Source organism: Setaria italica, chromosome VI, assembly GCF_000263155.2.
Source record: "Setaria italica strain Yugu1 chromosome VI, Setaria_italica_v2.0, whole genome shotgun sequence".
NCBI classification, from domain to species: domain Eukaryota; kingdom Viridiplantae; phylum Streptophyta; class Magnoliopsida; order Poales; family Poaceae; genus Setaria; species Setaria italica.
Genome location: NC_028455.1, coordinates 5,037,966 through 5,057,723, shown reverse-complemented (window position 1 = coordinate 5,057,723; position 19,758 = coordinate 5,037,966). Strand labels below are relative to the sequence as shown.

The 19,758-nt window shown below is 48.7% G+C and overlaps 1 protein-coding gene across 1 annotated transcript; it reads right to left on the bottom strand.

The window, feature by feature from the left end:
• Positions 1 to 537: 537 nt before the first annotated feature.
• LOC101782597 (cytochrome P450 89A2) lies at positions 538 to 2,675 on the bottom strand. Its single transcript, XM_004972784.3, has one exon. The coding sequence runs from the start codon at positions 2,470 to 2,472 to the stop codon at positions 886 to 888; it is 1,587 nt and encodes a 528-aa protein (XP_004972841.1). The 5' UTR covers positions 2,473 to 2,675; the 3' UTR covers positions 538 to 885.
• Positions 2,676 to 19,758: the final 17,083 nt, after the last annotated feature.

Genomic DNA, 19,758 nt, shown 5'->3' with positions numbered 1-19,758 from the left:
GTGTCTAGTTTTATTCTCACTGCCAAGTATGGCTGATTTAATGCCAAATAAAGACATTAATTAATTAGATATCTTTCTAATATGGGCATATTATCTCCCTCTTTTAAATCACTCCTCCTACTCCAAATTATAGGTCGTTTTCAATTAGCATCAGTTCTGTAACAATCGCTGCTGTGAAGAACCAATGCTCATTCATGTTCACAGTAAGACAAGCTGTTGCTTAAGGAGGGGACTGGGGAGAAGTCATGACCCAAGCTAGGCCTGTAATAGGAATAGTTAGCTGGTTGAGTGATTGACCCATTTGGCCATTTGTTACAATTCCGTGACAATAAAACTCAGATACCATTGATGAATTCGTAACTGGAATTCTTTTCTTGTTATCGCAATTTTGTTGCTATGGACATTATGATATAAGAGAAATTGACCGGTTAAATTGCAGTATTGAAATCTGTGCTATAACCCAAACCGCTCCTGCCTTAATAGTATTTTCAAATGGCAGGAGGACAAACAACTTCCTAAACACAATGACACTGCCTCTGGAAAACTGTCAAGCCAATGCATAGAGGAATGGCTCGATGTGCTTGCTGAATGCTGAACGCTTCCAAGTGCTCTGGAAACGTATACAAGTTTTCTATACACTTTTCATTTGGAGTTCAGTAAAGTAAATATTTACTAACTGCTGCCTTATTGTACACACATTATACAAGCACATTAGTGCAGCATTACCTTACTGCTTCAAACTAAGTTCCCAAAAGAACAAGAGAAATCTGTTTAACATCATGTATCTTTGGTTCTATAATCCCATGGTATGCACAGCTAGAGCAACCAGAAGAACACTCTTTCTGTTGCCAATTCATTGCCATGCTATCTAGAGAGAACACTCGATCAAGCAGCTGCGACTGTGGGCGGCGGCGACCGCAGCGGCACGGCTCTGGCCTTGAGCGGCCGCTTCATGACGACGGTGAACTCGAGCTTCTCGGCGAGGTCCACCTCCTCGCCGTCAGCCTCGCGCCACTCGAACTCCCTCACGAGGTTGGCCACGAAGTACTCGAGGTGCATCAGCGCGAGCGCCATGCCGGGGCAGACCCTCCGGCCGGCGCCGAACGGCATCATCTTGATCTCCTTGCTGCCCGTCAGGTCGACGTCCTCCCCTTCCCCGCCGGGGAGGAACCGCTCCGGCCGGAACTCTGACGGCGCGTCCCAGACCTCCCCGTCGAGCCCGATGTCGCCCACGGCGAAGTTGACCGGCGCGCCGGCGGGCACGCGGTACCCGTCCAGCGTGGTGTCCTCGTGCACGGCGTGCGGGAGCAGGAAGTGGCCCGGCGGGTGGCGCCGGAGCGCCTCCAGCACGACGGCCTTCAGGTACGGCATCGCCTGCAGGTCCTCCTCCCGCACCTCGCCGGCGGCGGCGCCGACGACGCCGGCCACCTCGTCCCGCAGCCTGCCCTGCATCTCCGGGTTCTTGACGAGGTTCGCCAGGACCCACTGCAGCGCGGTGGCCGTGGTGTCGGTGCCGGCGCTGAGGAACTCGGAGCAGAGGCTCACGATCTCGCCGTTGGTTAGCGCCCTCCCGCCGTCCTCGGGGATGGTGAGCTTTAGCAGGGAGTCCACGTAGCAGTCCCCGTCGGCGCCGGCGTCCCTCCTGGCTTCTATCAGCGGGAGGAAGAGCTCCTCCTGCCGCCGCCGCAGCGAGACGAGCTTCTCCCACCGGCGCCGGAACACGAGCTTGGTGACGGACGGGAGGAAGGAGAAGACCTGGAAGCTGAGGAAGTTGGCGAGGAGCTCCCGCTGCGTGGCCTCGATGTCCCGCACGCGCGCGTCGTCGTCGTCCACCACGCGGTCGCCGCCGAAGCACATGTACACGAGGAGGCAGAACATGGCGTACTGGAACGGCTCCATCACGGGGACCGGGGACTCCCCGCCGCGGCCGTCGGAGCGGACGCGGGAGACGAGGACGTCGAGCACCCACCGCCGCGCGGGCGAGAAGGCGCCCCGGAGCCGCGCCGGGTTGAGCACCCCGGACGCGAGGTTCCGTCGCAGCGCGCGCCACGTGGCGCCGTAGGGGGCGGAGCTGACGTTGCGCCCGCCACTGGTGAGCACGACGCCGGCGCCCGTGGTGGGCGGGCGGGACGCGAAGGCCGCGCCGCGCTGGACGAGGGCGCGGTGCGCGGCTGCGCGGCCGGCGACGAAGATGGTGGGGCGGGACCTGCCGAGCGGCGCGAAGGTGAAGACCGGGCCATGGTCCCGCGCGATGCGGCGGAGCGCCGGCTCGACGTCGAAGTCGCGGCGGGCGAGGAAGAGCAGCGGGCCCAACACCGGCAGCGGCGCTGGCCCTGGCGGGAGGGGAGGGAGCGAGTCGGCGGCGGCGTGGGCCTTGCTGCCGCCCAGGCTGCGGGCGCGGCCGGCGCGCAGGAGGAGGGAGCAGAGGAGGCAGAGGAGCGTGGTGAGGGAGTAGAAGAGCCAGTCCTCCATGGCCGAGCGTGGGGAGGTGGCGAGGTGCTCGTGCTCGGCGGCCGGAAGGAAGCTGGCTGGGAATGTTTGGAGCTCCGGTGCCGGTGGGGAGTGGGTGGCTGGGAGCAACTGTTGAGGGAGGATATTTTCCAGTGGCCGGTGATGAGTGTTGAAGGCATGGGGGCACTCTGAGCTGATTGCGGTGAATTTGTTAGCAAGATCACAGGATGAGGTTGATTAGCGTGGTAACTACTACTGGGTGTTTGGTTACCTATCGTTTTAACCGGGCAACAAAGTCGCTATTTTTTTTTTTTTGAGCGAAGCAACAAAGTCACTCGGTTGGAAAAGGACCCCGGCATGTACTTTTTTTAACTCTAAAATGACACAAAGCTCCATAATTTATGTGAATTTTTTGGCTTTGTTGGAGAGCAAGGCCAAAGAATTCGGTTACAACAGCTTTGAATCAATCTATCTCTATCCACAACAGGAGAATCCTTTGACCTATATAAGTCCAGGGTTGTTACACAAGGTTTGTTACACGCATGTAAGTCTAGGGTTGTTACACAATGTTAAGATTGTTCTTGAAGATCTCCGAGTGCCGCACCGTATAGCTTGGCTTGAACTCCCAATTCTTGGAGTAGTGTCTAAATCCACATAATCTCTGCAGTTGCATTGGCTAAGGCCTTATATTTTGCTTCTATAGTTGAGCGTGACACTGTTGCTTGCTTTCTAGCACTCCATGATACAAGATTTGGTCCAAGAAAGACTGCAAACCCTCCAGTTGATCACCTATCATCAATATTTCCTACCCAATCTGCATCAGAAAAACCACTGACAAGAAGAGAAGCTGATTTGCAAATCTTAAGACCCATCTTGGTCATGTACTTTAAGTACCTCAATATTCACTTTACAGCAGTTGTTGATGAATGTAGAAACTGACAGATTTTATTCACATAAAACGAAATATCTGACCTAGTAAGAGTTAAATACTATAATGCTTCTACTACACTTATGTAGCATCATTAGGACCGAGATCCTTCATGAACCAAAAGCTTTTCACTTGAAGGCAGAGGCATAACACATGTTTACAAGCCGAAATCCCAACTCTGTTCAATATATCATTAGCATATTTATCATGTGTCAACAAAATTCCATCACGCACCTTACTTACCTCAAATCTAAGGAAGTAATGGAACTCTCCCAAGTCCTTTAGTGCAAACTCTTTGTTAAGATTTTGCAAGAGAATAGATGTTGCTTCTGAATTCGAGCTGGCCATAATAATATCATCCACATATATAAGAACAAACATGGTTACACTCCCTTTATCGAAAAAGAACATAGAAGTATCTGCCTTAGAAGCCTTAAACCCAAGTTGATATAATTTTGTACTCAACCTGGAAAACTACACCCTTGAAGCTTGTTTCAAGCCATAAAGTGCCTTATCTAATTTGCAAATATAATCTGGTGTAGATCTATCTTCATAGCCTGGAGGTTGTTTCATATACACATCTTCTTCAAGAACTCCATGTAAGAAGGCATTTTGAATATCTAATTGACGAAGGCTCCATCCCCTAGAGATAGCAATTGACAAAACTATTATGATGGTAGTTGCCTTAACAACTGGACTAAAAGTGTCTTCATAGTTTATCCCATATCTCTGTTTAAACCCCTTAGCAACTAGACGAGCTTTATATCTGTCAAGGTTACCATTTGCTTTCCTCTTAACTCTTATAAACCCATTTACAATCTATCATACTGCAACCTTTCTTAGGTGGAACCAAATGCCAAGTCCTATTTTTCATTAAAGTTTCATACTCAGAATCCATGGCTGCCTTCCAAGATTTATTATTTAGGGCCTCTACAAGAGTATTAGGTTCTCCAGATGATTTATTAATAGTGCCATCAGTATATACCTTCTCCTTGCAAATTCCACTATGAAGCTGTGTCTTTGGTCTTGTTGACGTAGGCAGCGCTGTAGCAGGATCATCAGGAGTTGTGGGCAATTCTGGCATAGAAGATCTAGGAGTTGACACTCGCCCCTGTCATGCGCAGGATCCACCGAAAAGGTGGCAGCCAAAGACTGGCGGGCGAGCAGATCTGTGAGTGCACATGTGCGCACTGCGGAGGGCACAAGACGTGCGGCTGCTGGAGATTGGCTCACGCAGTCGCCTGACACGCTGGCCAGCGGCTTGCCTGCTGCGCACGAACTCGGAGGTGGATTTTGTGGAGCTCTCGAGGAAGATGCTGTTGGGATCTCTACCGAATCCGTCTCGTGTCCAGAGCACAGATTGGAAGTTCCTGCAATGTTATTTGTTGTGCCAAACATCCTATTTTCTTCATCAGTTTCAAATGGCAATTTCATGATTAGAATCCAAAGAATCAGGAGAATTCGACATATGTTCATCTACATGTTCCAGAGCATTTGTACTCAGGGTGGAATTAAGAAGGGATGATGGAAGAGAGATTTATGCTCTCAATCTTGCATTGGCATTATCATGGAGTTTTGAGAAAGGAAAAATATTTTCATCGAATACAACATCTCTAGATATGTAAACTCGTCCAGTAGAGACATCTAGGCACTTAAAGCCTTTATGAAGATGATTGTAACCAAGAAACAAACACTGTTTTGAGCAAAACTCTAGCTTATGCTTGTTGTAGGGTTGGGGATTAGGCCAACACGCGCACCCAAAAATGTGCAAAGAAGAATTATCAGGCTTGCGCTTGAATAGGTGCTCTAGGGAAGTCGTGTAATTGATGACCTTACTTGGAGTGCGATTGATAAGGTATGTTGCATCTAGGAACACTTCATCCCAGAATTTTAAAGGCCATGGAAGCATAAGCGAGAAGAGCAAGATCAACTTCAACAATATGGCGATACTTATGTTCTACTGAACCATTTTGTTGATGAGCATGAGGGCATGAGACATGATGAGTAATGCCAATTTTCTCAAAAAAAAAATGAGTGCAAGCTTTGATATTCCCCTCCCCCCAGTCAGTTTGAACAGTTATAATTTTTTTATCAAACAATCTTTCAACTAAATTTTGGAACTCATGGAATTTCTAGAAAATTTCAAATTTAAACTTAAGAAGATAAATCCAAGTAAATTTCTTGAAATCATCAAAGAAGCTGACATAATACTTTCTTCCTCCAACAGAGTTGGGTGCAGGACCCAAAACATCAGAATAAACGAGTTCCAAAGGATAACTAGACTCACTTGAAGATCTAGAATATGGTAACTGATGACTTTTTGCCTTTTGACAGGCATCACAAATTGACTGACTTATAGACTCGATGGAATAAGGTAAATTATTATCTCTAACAACTCTAGTAACAATGGGAGAGGAAGGATAGCCCGGATGACTGTGCCACCGCTCAAAAGATGGCTTGACTGCTCAAATGCCTGCTTTATTGGATAAGCTGAAGGAAGAGAGTAGAGTCCTTTGTGGCATCTTCCCTTAAGGAGTGTGCTCCTCGTGGCCTGATCCTCGATCAAGAAATAATTGGGGTGAAATTCTAGAAAGACAGAGTTATCTTTCACAAGGCGATGAACAAATACAGGATTCTTTGTAGCTTTAGGAACATGTAAGACAATCTTTAGATGTAAACTACAAGTAGATGTTGGAACTGTAGTATGATCAATATATTTAACCTCCATACCTGCACCATTGGTGGTGTGTATCTGATCATTGTCATGATACCTATCATGAGTTGCAAGCTTCTCTAGCTCATTGGTGATGTGGTCTGTCGCCCTCATGTCGGTGTACCGATTGTTGTCAGCGGTGTAGGAGTGTTGAGCAGCAACAGCAACAAGCTTCGGGTCAGGCACATAACTTTCATCAAAGTGATTCCAGCACTCTGAGGCCTCATGGTCTTTCTTGTAGCACACCTGGCACTTGGGCCAAGTGTCTCGACCACCGCTAGAGCTGTGGTGGTTGTTGGAGTAGTGTTGCTGCTGATTCCTGCGACCCGATCCACTAGGTCCACGGCCACGGTTTCCATTGCCTCAGCCATGCATAGGAGTGCAACCACGATCACCACCTCATCCTCCACGATCTGCAGAGCTTGCAGAGGAGCTAGATCCACCTTGCTGCAGCTCGAGTCTTGTTTCAAAGCTTAAAAGTTGTGAGTATAATTCAGCAACATAAATAGGATATGTCCTAGTTATAATAGCAGATACAGGGGGATTAGAATCTGCATCTAAACCATTCATGATGCAGGCGATCATCTCTTCATTATCTAGCGACTTCCCTACAGCCGCCATGTCATCTCCCAAGGCTTTCATCTTCCCAAAGTATTCGGAGACTGTCATGGCATACTTCTTGGTTGTGGTGAGGGCAAGGAAGATGTTGACGGTGCGCACCCTCATCTGGGATGCGAACATGTTGTGGATAATCGTCCATGCCTGGGCCACCGTCTTTGTGGAGGCAACTTGCAGCATGATATCTCTTGAGATGGACGAGAACAGGAAGTGTAGAACTTGCTGATATAGGGAAAACCATGTCTCGTACGCCGGGTTGGACACCTTCACCATCTCGTCGTCTTTCTTCTCGTCGAGCTCGGCATCGGGGGAACGGTCTTGCCATTGATATGCCCCTCAAGGCGCGCACCGCGTATATAGTGGCGAGGATTTGCGCCGCCCACATGGCATGGTTCTGCCTAGTGAGCTTCTCCGTCACCTACGCACCAGAGAGAGGATTGGAGATGGAGGAACTAGAAGCCATAGATGCAATCTAGTTCTTGATAGCTCTAATTAATTACCATGTAAAATATCATAGGCGCTAATGGATGGTGGAAGCGTTGCACCCTATCTTGAGTTGACAGCATATGCGTGTTGATTATGATGACCAGAAAAGCTCTAGTTGTGGCTGACATTTATAGGAAACAACACCTTGCTCTCCCATTTATAGGAAACAACACCTTGGAGAGCACTCTCCCATTTATAGGAAACAACACCTTGGATCCTATAACAACACCTTGGAGAGCAAGGCCAAAGGATTCGGTTACAACAGCTTTGAATCAATCTATCTCTATCTACAACAGGAGAATTATGCAAGTCCAGAGTTGTTACACAAGGTTTGTTACACGTATACACAGGGGCGGAGCCAGAACTACAGCCGGACCCGGGCTGGACCAAGGCAAATTGATTTTACAATGAAATAATGGGCTAATTTGATGCTATATGGGCCGATTTATACTGCATAAAATATGGAGATACATGCAGTTTTATGGGCTCGCCCCGGGCTGCAGCCCGGGCAGCCCGGGGCCTGGATCCGCCCCTGCGTATACATATCTATAATATCTAACACCGACGTGTATTGCACGCAAGTGACTCTCAGAAATCACGATCAGCCCCAGTCGCAGTCGGCTTCCAACGTTTCCAGTGATTCACTTCACACGAGCTATCCACAGCCGTACGTACGCGTGCTGTGTCAACTTCGAGATGGTGAGGTCGGTCCAACGGATACGAAGGAGGGTGTGCATTACAAGTTGCCACGAAAGGAACTGACTGACCACTCGCCGCTGCAAGAAGTATACGTTCACCTTGATTAAGACAATATCACGTGACATGGAAAATGGAAGAAAACGACAGGCGTTATATGGACTTTTTACCGTCTGATTTTACCTTCTCGCCCTCGCAATGGAGTTTGTCTCCTTGTTTGAAAGAAAAATCCCTTCTTTTGGTTCTCGAAAGAAATGTTGTCTCCTTGAAGTAAAAAACTTTTCAGAAAATGTTGCGTCCTTCCTCGTCATAAGTGGCGACATGCCACGGTTATCACTCATACAGCAAGGATATGCGAGGCAACGGGAAACTACCGTAACACAAGGATGGCAGTGGCACCGACTGGGATTGACTTGACTCATAACCAAAAGTGTGGCCTCTAAAGAGAGAGAGAGTAGAGAGGAGGATTGGGAACGTTGGGGTGATTCACTCCTTAAGACAAAAAAAGAAGAGCTAAAACTTTGTAAGCCGCGCCGGGCCAAAAACAGGCCGAATCCCTTGGGGCATAAAATCGCAGCCCCAATACTGGCCCATGGACAGGTACTGAGCCGAGCAAGGCCGCTTCATCAATTTTACATTAAAAAAGTTAGTTCACAGGCCGGACCTGAATTTTTGGGCTTAACTACCCTCTGCCAGGCAGGTCTGTACAATAAATCTAACGGGGCCGCTTTTTCTTTCTCACTCAAGCCCATTACTGAAATAAAAGGTTGGCTTTTTTTTTTTCTTGCCCAAATTCCTTTCTCTGCAACTCCTAAACTCATGGATATTTGATTTTTTTTCAGAGTAAAAAAAGTTCGGACACATGCATGCTCATCACGGTTATGTTCCTCTGATGTCACGAACCACTCAAGTACAAGCTTAATTCACTCGATTCAGGGTACAATTGAGGTGGAGACGAGAGCAAGAAGACCCTGACATTCAGAGAGTTTTGTTCGTTCAGAAAGAAATATCTTTCGTTCCATACCTTTGTACCGATCAGTTTTTCTCCTAGTACTAAGTATTAGTAGTACCAGGTTTAAATTTGAAGGTTCCGGGAGGACCTTTAGTACCGGATCATAACATCACCCGGTACTAAAAAGGTCCCTTTAGTATCGGGTGGTGTTATGACCCGGTATTATTCATCACATGTGATGTGTAGGTGAAATGGTAAGGAAGGCTCACACGAGGCTAAAGGTCGTGGGTTCAAATCCCATGTACCGCGCACGTGCATATTACGCGTGAAAATTGTAACTTCTGACTTGTGACGATGCGTGTGTGCAGGCGCCTCCCAGCTGTTCACCAGATTTTTTCTTTATTTTTTGAACGAAAAACACATTAGTGCCGGTTGGTAACACCAACAATAAGTATCCTTTAGTACTAATTATTTGACGTGATAATAAAGTACGACTTATAACGAAATCGGTACTAGAGGGGTTAAGCACCGGTAGTAAAAGTCACTTCTCCAATTATGGTTGATGCCCTTTGAGTTTGCTGCTGCAGCAGACCTTCAAGGCCAGAAGCCCATTGGCCCATATATCCATGTACTTGACATTCCCCGTCTTCTGAAAATCGGCTTTGCCACCTAGCCGATGAAACAAGACAGTTGCAGCTCCTCAATGGTTACTCCCTTTATCCTAAATTTTATCCTAAATTGTAAGTCGTTCTGCTTTTTCTAGATACATCCATACTCTATCATTCATCTTTAACTATCTATGACAACAATTCTATATTATAGTAACTAATTTAATAAACTATGGATGCAATAATTAATAAGTAGGAATGAATATATTCAAACTCAATTCTATATTAAATAAATCAAACTCAATAAAACTATGGGTGTAATAAATAATAAGTAGGAAGAAATATAATCAAAATCAATTCTATATTACATTAAATCAAACTTAATTAAACTATGGATGCAATCATTAACAAGTAGGAAGAAAAATAATCAAACGCAATTGTATCTTAAATTCACTTAAATTCAATCAACCACAATTCTATATTAAATTCAATCAACAAGGTTGAAAGCGAAGTCGACGACGAATTCTCTCGAAACGAACACGGTCGACGACGATGAGCCCCTCTTCTTCGATCACGAGCATCAGGCAAGACTTCATCTTTTGGGGTGACGCTGTTCATCCAATACCACCATAGCCCCTTTGGCCGATGTTCGTGATGAAGGTTATGCTGTCCAGTTCAATACTTTCCGTCCCTCAAATCAATGTTGAGACGCGAGGTGAAGTTGTAGCCGATGTCGAGGTTAACGACGAAGTCCCTCGCGCCGAACACCATCGACGACGAAGGTGGAGGCGAAGTCGACGACAAAGTAGTCGACGAAGCCCCTCGCGCCAAACATCGTCGACGATGAGGGTGAATAGCTAAATCTAAGACGAAGTAGTCGACGAAGTCCCTCGCGCCAAACACTATCGACAATGAGGGTGAACACGAAATCGATGACGAAGTAGTCGACGAAGTCCCTCACGCCAAACACTGTCAGCAATGAAGGCGGAGTAGACGACGAAGTAGTCTACAATGAAGTAGTCGAGGATGAAGTGGTCGAGGACGAGGTCCCTCGAGCCGAACACTATCGGCGATGAAGGCCGAGTCGACAAGGAAGGTCGAGTCGACAACGAAGTACCAGTCGATGATGAAGTAGTCGATGATAAAATCCCTCGAGCTGAACACTGTCGGCGACGAGGGTCGAGTCGATGACAATGAAGTAGTCGACAACGAAGTAGTCCATAGTCAACGACGACCAGTCCGTCGATGAAGTAGGCGATGAAGTAGATTTTTCTTGCAAGAATCAATGAAACTTCCTTCGGTTAAGGAAAGCTATGAATTAGATAAAATCAGAGCATGCCTTTCCTGGCTTTTGTGCTCAAAAAGATGTAATCGCCCTTGGCGTTACAATTTCTCGGGACCCCTTTGGCATTTACAGCCACTCTTTGGCATATACAACCCTTCATATGCGCTTGGCGTTTACTCTACAGCGTTTTTGCTCAATAGAGGTCTCAACGTAGGCACTCTCGGCTCTACGGCTCTTCGGCATCTTGCACAATAGAGTCTTTAGCGTGAGCGCTCTCGATTCCACGCATCGGTGCAATGCAATGCAATGCTTGCAAGTATGAAATGAATGAATGGATGCTTTTGCATGAAGGTGAGAATGAAGGGTTAGCAAGATAAATTGAAAGACCCTCTTCTCTTCTTTGTGTGATGAAAGCTTCATAAGATAACTGAAATCCAATGATACCGAAGTCCAAACAGCATGCTAGGAGACCAATCGATGAAGTCCAATAGATAGAGAAAACCAAATGATATGGCCTAGCCATTTCTAAATCAATAAGGCTCTTAGGTGACCAAAGTTCCATGTAGAATATTATTAGCTTCAGGGAGGAAACCAATAACCCGAAGGCCATATCCTGCAAGAAATGTGATGAAGTGTGCATACAAAATATGATAGTTCCATGCATCCTCTCAATATGAATGGGATACCAAGCACAACTAAGAATAAGCACTTAGCGCAATTGAGATGAGGGTACACAAACATATGAAAGTGGATGGCAAATAAGTTGGAAATCCTTACCTTGGTGAGAAGGGTCATCCTGAAAAACGTGCGTCTTTCACTTAGTTGGGCCTGAGTCGGCCCCATTTGTCTAAAGTGAGTAGCCTTCGTGTAGAAGAGCATAGATCACTTGCGAGAGTTGACTTCATAATTAGATGAGGTTCCTGCAAACAAAATACTTCCGCGGCCACTAGATGAAGGGTGAGCAAGTAGTCTTAGACAATACTAGTAAGCACTAGATAATAGTGCATAAAGATTAATTTTTCGGTGCATACTCTATTTAAGGTGTGAAAAAAATAGGCATTATGTATCAGTAGCATGAGTTGCCTTGACCGAAGGGTATAAACTTAAGATTTAGTGAACAATCGTGAAATGATGCTAATTAAGAAATAGATGCTTAATTCATAAAAAAGATAAGCACGTATAGGTGAACCATGGTTGGATTAAAGATTTATTGTTCCTATGCATGCAGAAACAGCGCTTCGTTCAGTTAACTCTGCTATCCGAGGATCTAGCTATCCTGTTTTGGCTGTTTAGAGCCCCCTCGGCCGCACAAACGAAGGGTACCTCGGTGGAACGATGGTGAACACAGAGACCGAGGTTCAAGTCGTCCAGCGGTCCATAGTCCATAAACGTAACGAAGAAGCTATATGGGCATAAGTAACCTCACGTGCGAGCATAAATAAGCACAGAGTCATGAAAGCTAGTCAAAGTCAAATAGTCATATGCTAGCGTGCTTGAGGGTGAGTGCTGGTGCCTCGTTCGCGGGCCGAAAGCCCAGCAGCATGCATGATGCGCCAAAGCGCAATAGCAAAAATAGCTGGATATCTTCATCGTCACTAGAGAACTTACCTTCCATCTAACATTTCTTTTATCCCGATTATCTTTGGATCTGGAACTAAATAACCTTAAATCTCGGATAAAAAATAAACCATCGACGGGGGAGCTTTAGTCCTGATTGGAAAGACCAATCGGGACTAAAGCCCCCCTTTAGTTCCGGATGTAACGGCTACTGAGCTAAAAAAAATCTAACTGGGTGTTTCCAACCGGTTGGTGTTTTCAACCGGAACTAAAACGCTCTCTCTCCATTGGTGGTAGGCAGCGCTCCCTTATACTCCTGGAGCAGGCCTCCTCTCCCTTAATTTCTCCTCTTTGTCTTCTTCCTATCTTCTCTCCTCCTCCTCTCCCTTTCTTCCAAGCGGAGCGGCAAGCGGGCACCGGCGGGCAAGCGGCGACCGTCGCGGGCGGCGTGTAGTGTTTTTTTTATTATTTTTGAATTCTTTTAGTCCCAATTGGTTACATGGGATACCAACTGGAACTAAGGTAAGTTTTCCACGAGCGTAAACGAAGTGCCTCGAGCAGGGTTAGGCCTAGGTCGTGGTGCCCGGCAGACCGAGGTTCCTGCGCTCTCGAGCCACCTTCGTTTACGGTAACTCGACCAAAACGCTCTGGTTACCTAGAGGCTTGAGCCCCTTCGGCGACATTGTTGAAACGTCTAACTCTATACGAGCCAAAGAAACATGATTACATGAAACGGGGAAAAGGAACCGACTGGTAAGAAGTTCGCCGATGGTATGATTCCGAAGGGTAAAAGGCTGAAAGTTAGCCATGCATTAAGGCGTGACACATATGCTAGCTCTACTAAAAACGTGACATGCAGGTTGAAAATGACCATCGGCAAAGCACGTGACGAAGGGTGTAACTCTTTGCTAAATGATGACACGTACCTGATGAGCAAGCCTGAGATCTTTGAGCTATCATCATTGAGGCCTATGAGATGATAATCCCAAGGGCCCAGTCTGGTAAAAAGAAGAAGTGGTCCGACATAGACCGGGGAAACTAGGCTTCGTTTGCAGTGGCCCACGAGCAGTCTGAAGGGTGGTTGTACAGCCACGGCTCCAAACTGGGCTTCGTCGACCCCGCTTGGGCCTCCACGGAGGGGTTAACTGGGCTGAAAGGCAGCCGACGAGGTAGGCTTGTATTCTTAATGGACCGAAGCCCACCCCACAACTGTGGCAGAAACTACTAGCAGATCTCCTGATGAACCTCATTTGCAAAATCCGAAAAATGAAGGCAGCCCAATAGCTAATCAAGGCACTGACGAAGACCAAATCGCGAGGATATTCCATTTTATCAATTGTGAGAGTGCCCACTTATCAATATTATATCTGCCGAGGTACTAATAACGCATGCATATGTTGCTTTTGCGACGAGACCGAGGGGTCCAAGTGTGCCGTGAACTTGTTCCTCCGAAGGGGTGTGACACCATCTCGCGCCATCAAACGAATGGGGAGTAATGGTAGATATGAATCCTAACGCAACCTCGTCATCTCGCCGACGAAGGTAATTAATTTCAGCCATCGCCCGAAATCAATTTCGAAGGGTGCAAACTGGCCGCCTAATTAATTCCGAAGGGTGAAAAACTGACTGCCTCAATCAATTCCGAAGGGTAAAATTTTGACCATGAAAGTCCATCCTGAAGGGGTGAAATCCGACCTCTGAGTCAATTTCGAAGGGTTGAAAACCGACCTCCGAATTAATTTCGAAGGGTTGAAAGATGATGTCCGAGTACATTCCGAATGTGAAATCCAACTGCCCAATTAATTCCAAAGGGTGAAATTTTTTTTTGAAGGAAAAGGGCACGAGATTGTGCCTATTTCATTGATAAAGATGGGTTACAGCCGGCTAGCCGGTTAGGAAAAAGGATAAAGGAAAAAAGGCAGAGAGGCCCCCCGCGTGTGACATCTATGAAAGGATCGCCGCTAAGGCTTTCGCACCTGCTGTTACCCACATGTTGGCTGAGAGTTTGATCTTTGCAATTAGCGATGTCGTCGGGGAACCCTGATGGCGGAAGATGCGCGAGTTTCGCTCGTTCCATATTTCCCACATAATAAGGAGAGTGAGACTTCGGGACGCTTTTCGCGGGGTTCCTGTCGTTGATGTGATGTTTGTCCACCACTCGATGGCCGTTGTGCTGTGTTTCCATTGGTTTGGTTTCAGATTCTCTTGTGACAACCATTGTGCTACTAGGTTCCAAATCTGCTTTGTGTATCTGCAGTCAGTTAAGAGATGGTGAGCAGTCTCCATCGTGCATCTGCACAGCGTGCATGTTGGGGTGTGGTCCCAACCCCGTTTCGCTAATCTGTCCGAAGTCCAGACCCTATTTCGTAGAATTAGCTAGGCGAAAACTTTGCATTTTGCTGGTGCCCAGGTTTGCCACACTGTTGCTAGAACGGGCGTCTTCATGGTGCCTAGGAGTTGGGCCTTATATGCTGACGCAGCGGTGTACTGACCGCTTCGTGTGAATTTCCATGTAATGGCGTCCTCCTAGGTCGGGTTTAAATTGGATTGTTGGATTAGAAGCCAGAGAGCTATGAATTCGTTCAAAAGTGTGTTTGTAAGACCTGATGTGAGTTGAAGATCTCTGATCCAATTATTGTTGTCAAGGGCCGCTCGCACTGACTTCTTCTTCCCTTTGGTTTTTGCGTAGAGTTGTGGAGCAATGTCTTTCGGTCGTCGGCCTATAACCCACGCATCTTGCCAGAAAAGAGTCTTGTCCCCATTGCCGAGTTGTATCGTCGTACATGCAGCGAAGAGCAGTCTGTCACGGTCGTCACATGGAGTTGCGGTTCCGACCCACGTCTTGTCCGAGGAAACCCATTCCTGCCAGAGCCATCTGAGGCGGAGTGCTCTCTCGAATTTGTGAAGGTCAAGGATGCCCACACCGCCATTCTCTTTCGGTAAAGTTGTCCTTGTCCAGTTGATCTTGCATTTTCCCCCGGTGAGTTCGTTGTCTCCCGCCCATAGGAAACGTTTCCTGATTTTGTCGATTTCCTCTAGCACTTCTTTGGGAGTTCTGAGAGCCGTGAGGGTGTATATCGGCTGTGAGGATAGGACGGATTTGGTGAGGCATAACCGGCCGGCCTGTGTAAGGTTCCTTCCCTTCCACTTGGACAGCTTGCTCGCCATTTTGTCGATCAGAGGTTGGAAGTCTATTCGACGAAGCCGTTGAACCGTTAGAGGAAGGCCCAGGTATTTTATCGGGAAATTCTTTTGTGTCACTGGGAGATTGCAGAGCACTTGTGGGATATTAATGTGGGAGCAGCTTATTGTTGTAACACTAGTTTTTTGTATGTTCGTCTTGAGGCCTGTCGCTTCTCCGAAATTTTGCAGGAGGTTCTTCAGGTTTGTGACGTCCCTTGTGGTAGGTTTAATGAAAATCACCGCGTCGTTGGCGTACATTGATGTTCTCATTTTTGCCGCTCGGTTATTTAGTTTTTGGAGCAGTCTCTTTTCCGTGGCGGCCGAAAGCAGGTACTGTAGTGGGTCTATCGCTAGGATGAAAAGGAGTGGTGAGAGCGGGTCCCCTTGGCGTAGTCCTCTTCCATGTTGTATGTGTTCTAGGGGTAGGCCGTTTAGTGAAATTCGTGATGTTGACGTGGACAGGATAGCTGCAATCCAGTCCCTCCATTTCGGTGGGAAACCTCTGCGTTGCATCATGGTGAGGAGGTAGTCCCATCGTACTGAGTCAAAGGCCTTGGAGATGTCAAGCTTCATAAGCAGTGTTGGTTGGCTGTGTCTATGGAATCGGCATGCCAGGTTCTGGACGTAGAGGAAGTTATCATGAATGCTTCGTCCTTTGATGAAAGCGCTTTGGCACGGTGAGACCAACTGGTTCATGAAGGGGGTTAGACGTAGGGCTAAGGTCTTAGTGATAATCTTCGCAATGGCGTGGATCAGGTTGATGGGCCTGTAATCAGTTATGTTCTCTGCCCCTTCCTTTTTGGGTATTAGAATTATAGTTGCTTTGTTAAGCAGGTTGAGGTTTGCGCAGCGAGAGTTGAAGAAAGACGCTATTGCCACCATGAGGTCTCCTTTGATTGTCTCCCAGCAGGTGGTGAAGAAAAGACCTGTAAAACCGTCTGGACCGGGCGCCTTGTTTTTTGGCATCTGTGAGACGACCCGTCGGATTTCATCTTCGGTGAATGGGTTAACGAGCGAAGACAGATCGATAGACGGGAAGGTTAGGGCTGACCAGTTTAAGTCAAGCGTTCTGTGCGGCGGCTCTCGCATAACATTTTTGAAATGATCTTGCACTATGTGTTGTTTGTCGTGATGGGTGAATGCCCAGCCATTGTCGCTACTCAGTTTTTGAATGAAGTTTTTTCTCTTCCGACCATTGGCCTTCAGGTGAAAAAATCTTGTGTTAGCATCCCCTTCTTTAAGATATGTGACCCTGGAGCATTATTTTTTTCTAGCTAGTTCGATGACTGCCCATCCCATGAGTCGCTTTTTGAGCTTGCTTCTTAAAAGCGTTTCTGCCGCAGAAAGGGCACGGTTATCTTGTGCCTCATCTAGGAGTAGAATGATTTCTCGAGCCATGTGCATCTTCATTTTCATGTCCGAGAGCATGGATTCGCTCCAGCGTCTGAGTGCCTGCGATGTCACGTAAAGCTTATGGCCCAGTCTGTGAAAAGGCTCCGTGTGATGAGTCGGTCTGTTCCAAGCCGTGGAGACGATCTGTTGGAAGTTTGGCAAACGTACCCAGAAGTTTTCGAATTTGAAGGTAGGCGGGCGTCGGAGGGTGGCATGGTTGGTGATAAGTAGTGGAGAGTGGTCGGAGTGGTCTGATGATAGTGCGTGCAAAAGGCAATTATCAAATCGGAGGTCCCAGCTTTGATTGTAGAAAACTCTGTCGAGGCGGACAAGCGTCGGTGTAGTACGTTCATTGCTCCATGTGAAGCGTCGGTTTTGCAGGTGTAGCTCCTTTAAACCACAGTAAGCGATGGTGTTTCTGAATCTATTCATAAGACGCCGGTTGAGGTTCATATTGTTTTTATCTCTTGCGCGATAGATTAAATTGAAGTCCCCTAGGATTAGCCACTTTGTGTCGTCCGGTGGTTTTAACCGCCGCATATGCCTTAGGAAACTTTCCTTTTCAGGTCTACGTGTCGGGCCATATACCGCTGTCAGCTTGAAGGTGGTCATGCAGTGTCGGACTGTAACTTCCGCCGATATGGAATATCGACCAATAGTTACGTTTTGCGTTTGTACCGCCGTATCGTTCCACAGAAGGAGAATCCCTCCTTTGGTGCCTATCGCCGGTTTATATGCAAATTGTCTAATTTGTAGGCTCCTAGAAAGGCGGCCAGGCTGGAGTCGATAGATTGTAGCTTTGTTTCTTGGAGACATGCAATGTGACACGGTGTCGATCTCAACACGTCATGTACAGGAAGGCAGCGTGCTGCCGCATTTAGGCCTCTAACGTTCCACGATAAAATGTCCACATTACCGTACGTCATGTACCAATTTTGACCGCATGTAGAAGTAATTATCGCAGCAGCGTGTTTGTCAGTAAGCTTCTTCAGTGGTTATGTAGACGGTGCTGCATGTGGTTGTTGCTGTTGTGAGACGTGGCCTAGAAACGACGTGGGTATCAGTTCCCCTAGGTTTTACGGTAGTTTTTAGGTTCGTGGTACAGACGGATGCCCGAAGGTCGAAGCCAGCAGGGCGATTAAGCGTAAAAGCCCGAAGGTCGCAGCTAGCAGGGCTATGCAGTACATATGGTGATACAAACGATAAGGTGGATGACATGTAGTGTCGGTAGACGCTCAGAGCCGATGTCGCCGCTCTAGACTGTGGGGTCCCCATTAAGCTGCTGAATGTCCGCCACGGCCGTTCCTGCATGATTCATGAGCGCATCATCTAGCATGTCCGCGCCTTCATCGTCCAAACCAAAGATGGCTGTCAGTGCAGCCACTATGGTTTCCGGTATAGGTCCTTGGAAGCTTGACAGGAAGTCGCGAAGGACTTCGTCAACAGGCGCCGTTTCTTCAGAGGTGAGTCCCAGCTTGCGACATAAGTTCTGCTGTGCTTTCTTGATCACCGAGATGGAGGGCTTCCGTGCCAGCCGCGCACTCCTCCGCACCGCCTTCATGTCGAAGGTACGGCGTTGACGTTGGCGACGCGGTTCCGGGGCTTGGATCAGTGGTGGAGTAGGAGTACGGAAAAGGGAGTTGATCTCCAGGAGGTCCAAGTCCTCCTCCCTCTGTCTGGTCGGTGGGCTGGCCTGCCCCACGTGCCCAATGAGGCCCAAGACCGCCGGCCCAATCTGACGATCTGCCGAATCTGCAGATTTGTTTGTGTGGGCCAGCGGCCCGGCCACCGGTGAGGAGTGGGCTCCTTGTGCCGCTGGGCCGTCTGGCGTCGTCATCCGGAGGGGCGTCACTGGCATTCGGCCCGGCGTGGGAGGGCCGTGGAAGGAGGCCCCGGGCGCCATCGGCCCATCAGAGACGCTCATGTTCGGGCCCAGCGGGGAGAGTCGATGGCCCAGAAGAGGCAGCCCATGGACCGATGGCCCAGCAGGCTGTCGCTCCCGAATCAGGTCGTCGACGTGGCCCATAGTGGCCTGCTTGATGCTGACCGTCATGGCGTCGAGCGCCCGTTCGACGTCGGCCACCGTCGGCGATGGCGTCGCCGGGAGGGGCGCCGCCCTTGTCGATGGCGTCGCCGGGAGAAGTGCCGCCCGTAGGGTGTCGAAGACCCGGGGCAGCGGGATGGTTGCGGACCAGGCTTTTTCCCCCGGGGCTGTGTCGTCGAAGCCCAGGCGGTCGGCGACCAGGAGATCTTGCGGGCATAGCCGTCGTCGTGGAGGTTCCCTTCCCTGTCTTCCAGAACAATACGGTTAGCGGGTGACATTACCTTGCTATTGTGCATCAGCGTGGACATCTGGGCTTGGAACAGAGCTCGGAGGTTGGGCGAGGGGAGGATGCTCTGCTCCTGGATGCCGATGGTCTGATGACGTCCTTGTGGCGGCGCGTAGCTGCGGCGGGGTGGTGACCTGGTACGGTCGCGGCGCCCTGCATCCGCGCAGCCCCAGTATGCATCGCCGAATTTGCGGCCATGGCCTGGGTGGTTGTAGTCCGGTTGGTCGTCGTCGTCGTTGTCATCGTCGTCGCCGCGGCGCTTGTCCGGCTAGATGAAGTCACTTTTGCAGGATTGCCGGGCCGACCGGAGCTTGGGGCGGCCCCTGTCGTTCTGGCGAACGTGGTGTCCTCGGCCGTGTCCACCCGCAGCCGCGTCGGCTTCACCGGAGGCTCCGCGCCCGCCGCCGCCGACTTCAGAGGCTCCGCTTCTCCCGCGTCGCTGGTCCTCCCGTCGTCGGTCGTCGTGGTCGTCATGGTTCCGAGGAGCCGGCTCACGTGGTGGTCGCGGCAGCCTAGCCGGGAAGCACGACCTGGCATCAGATGGGGCGCCATCAACCAG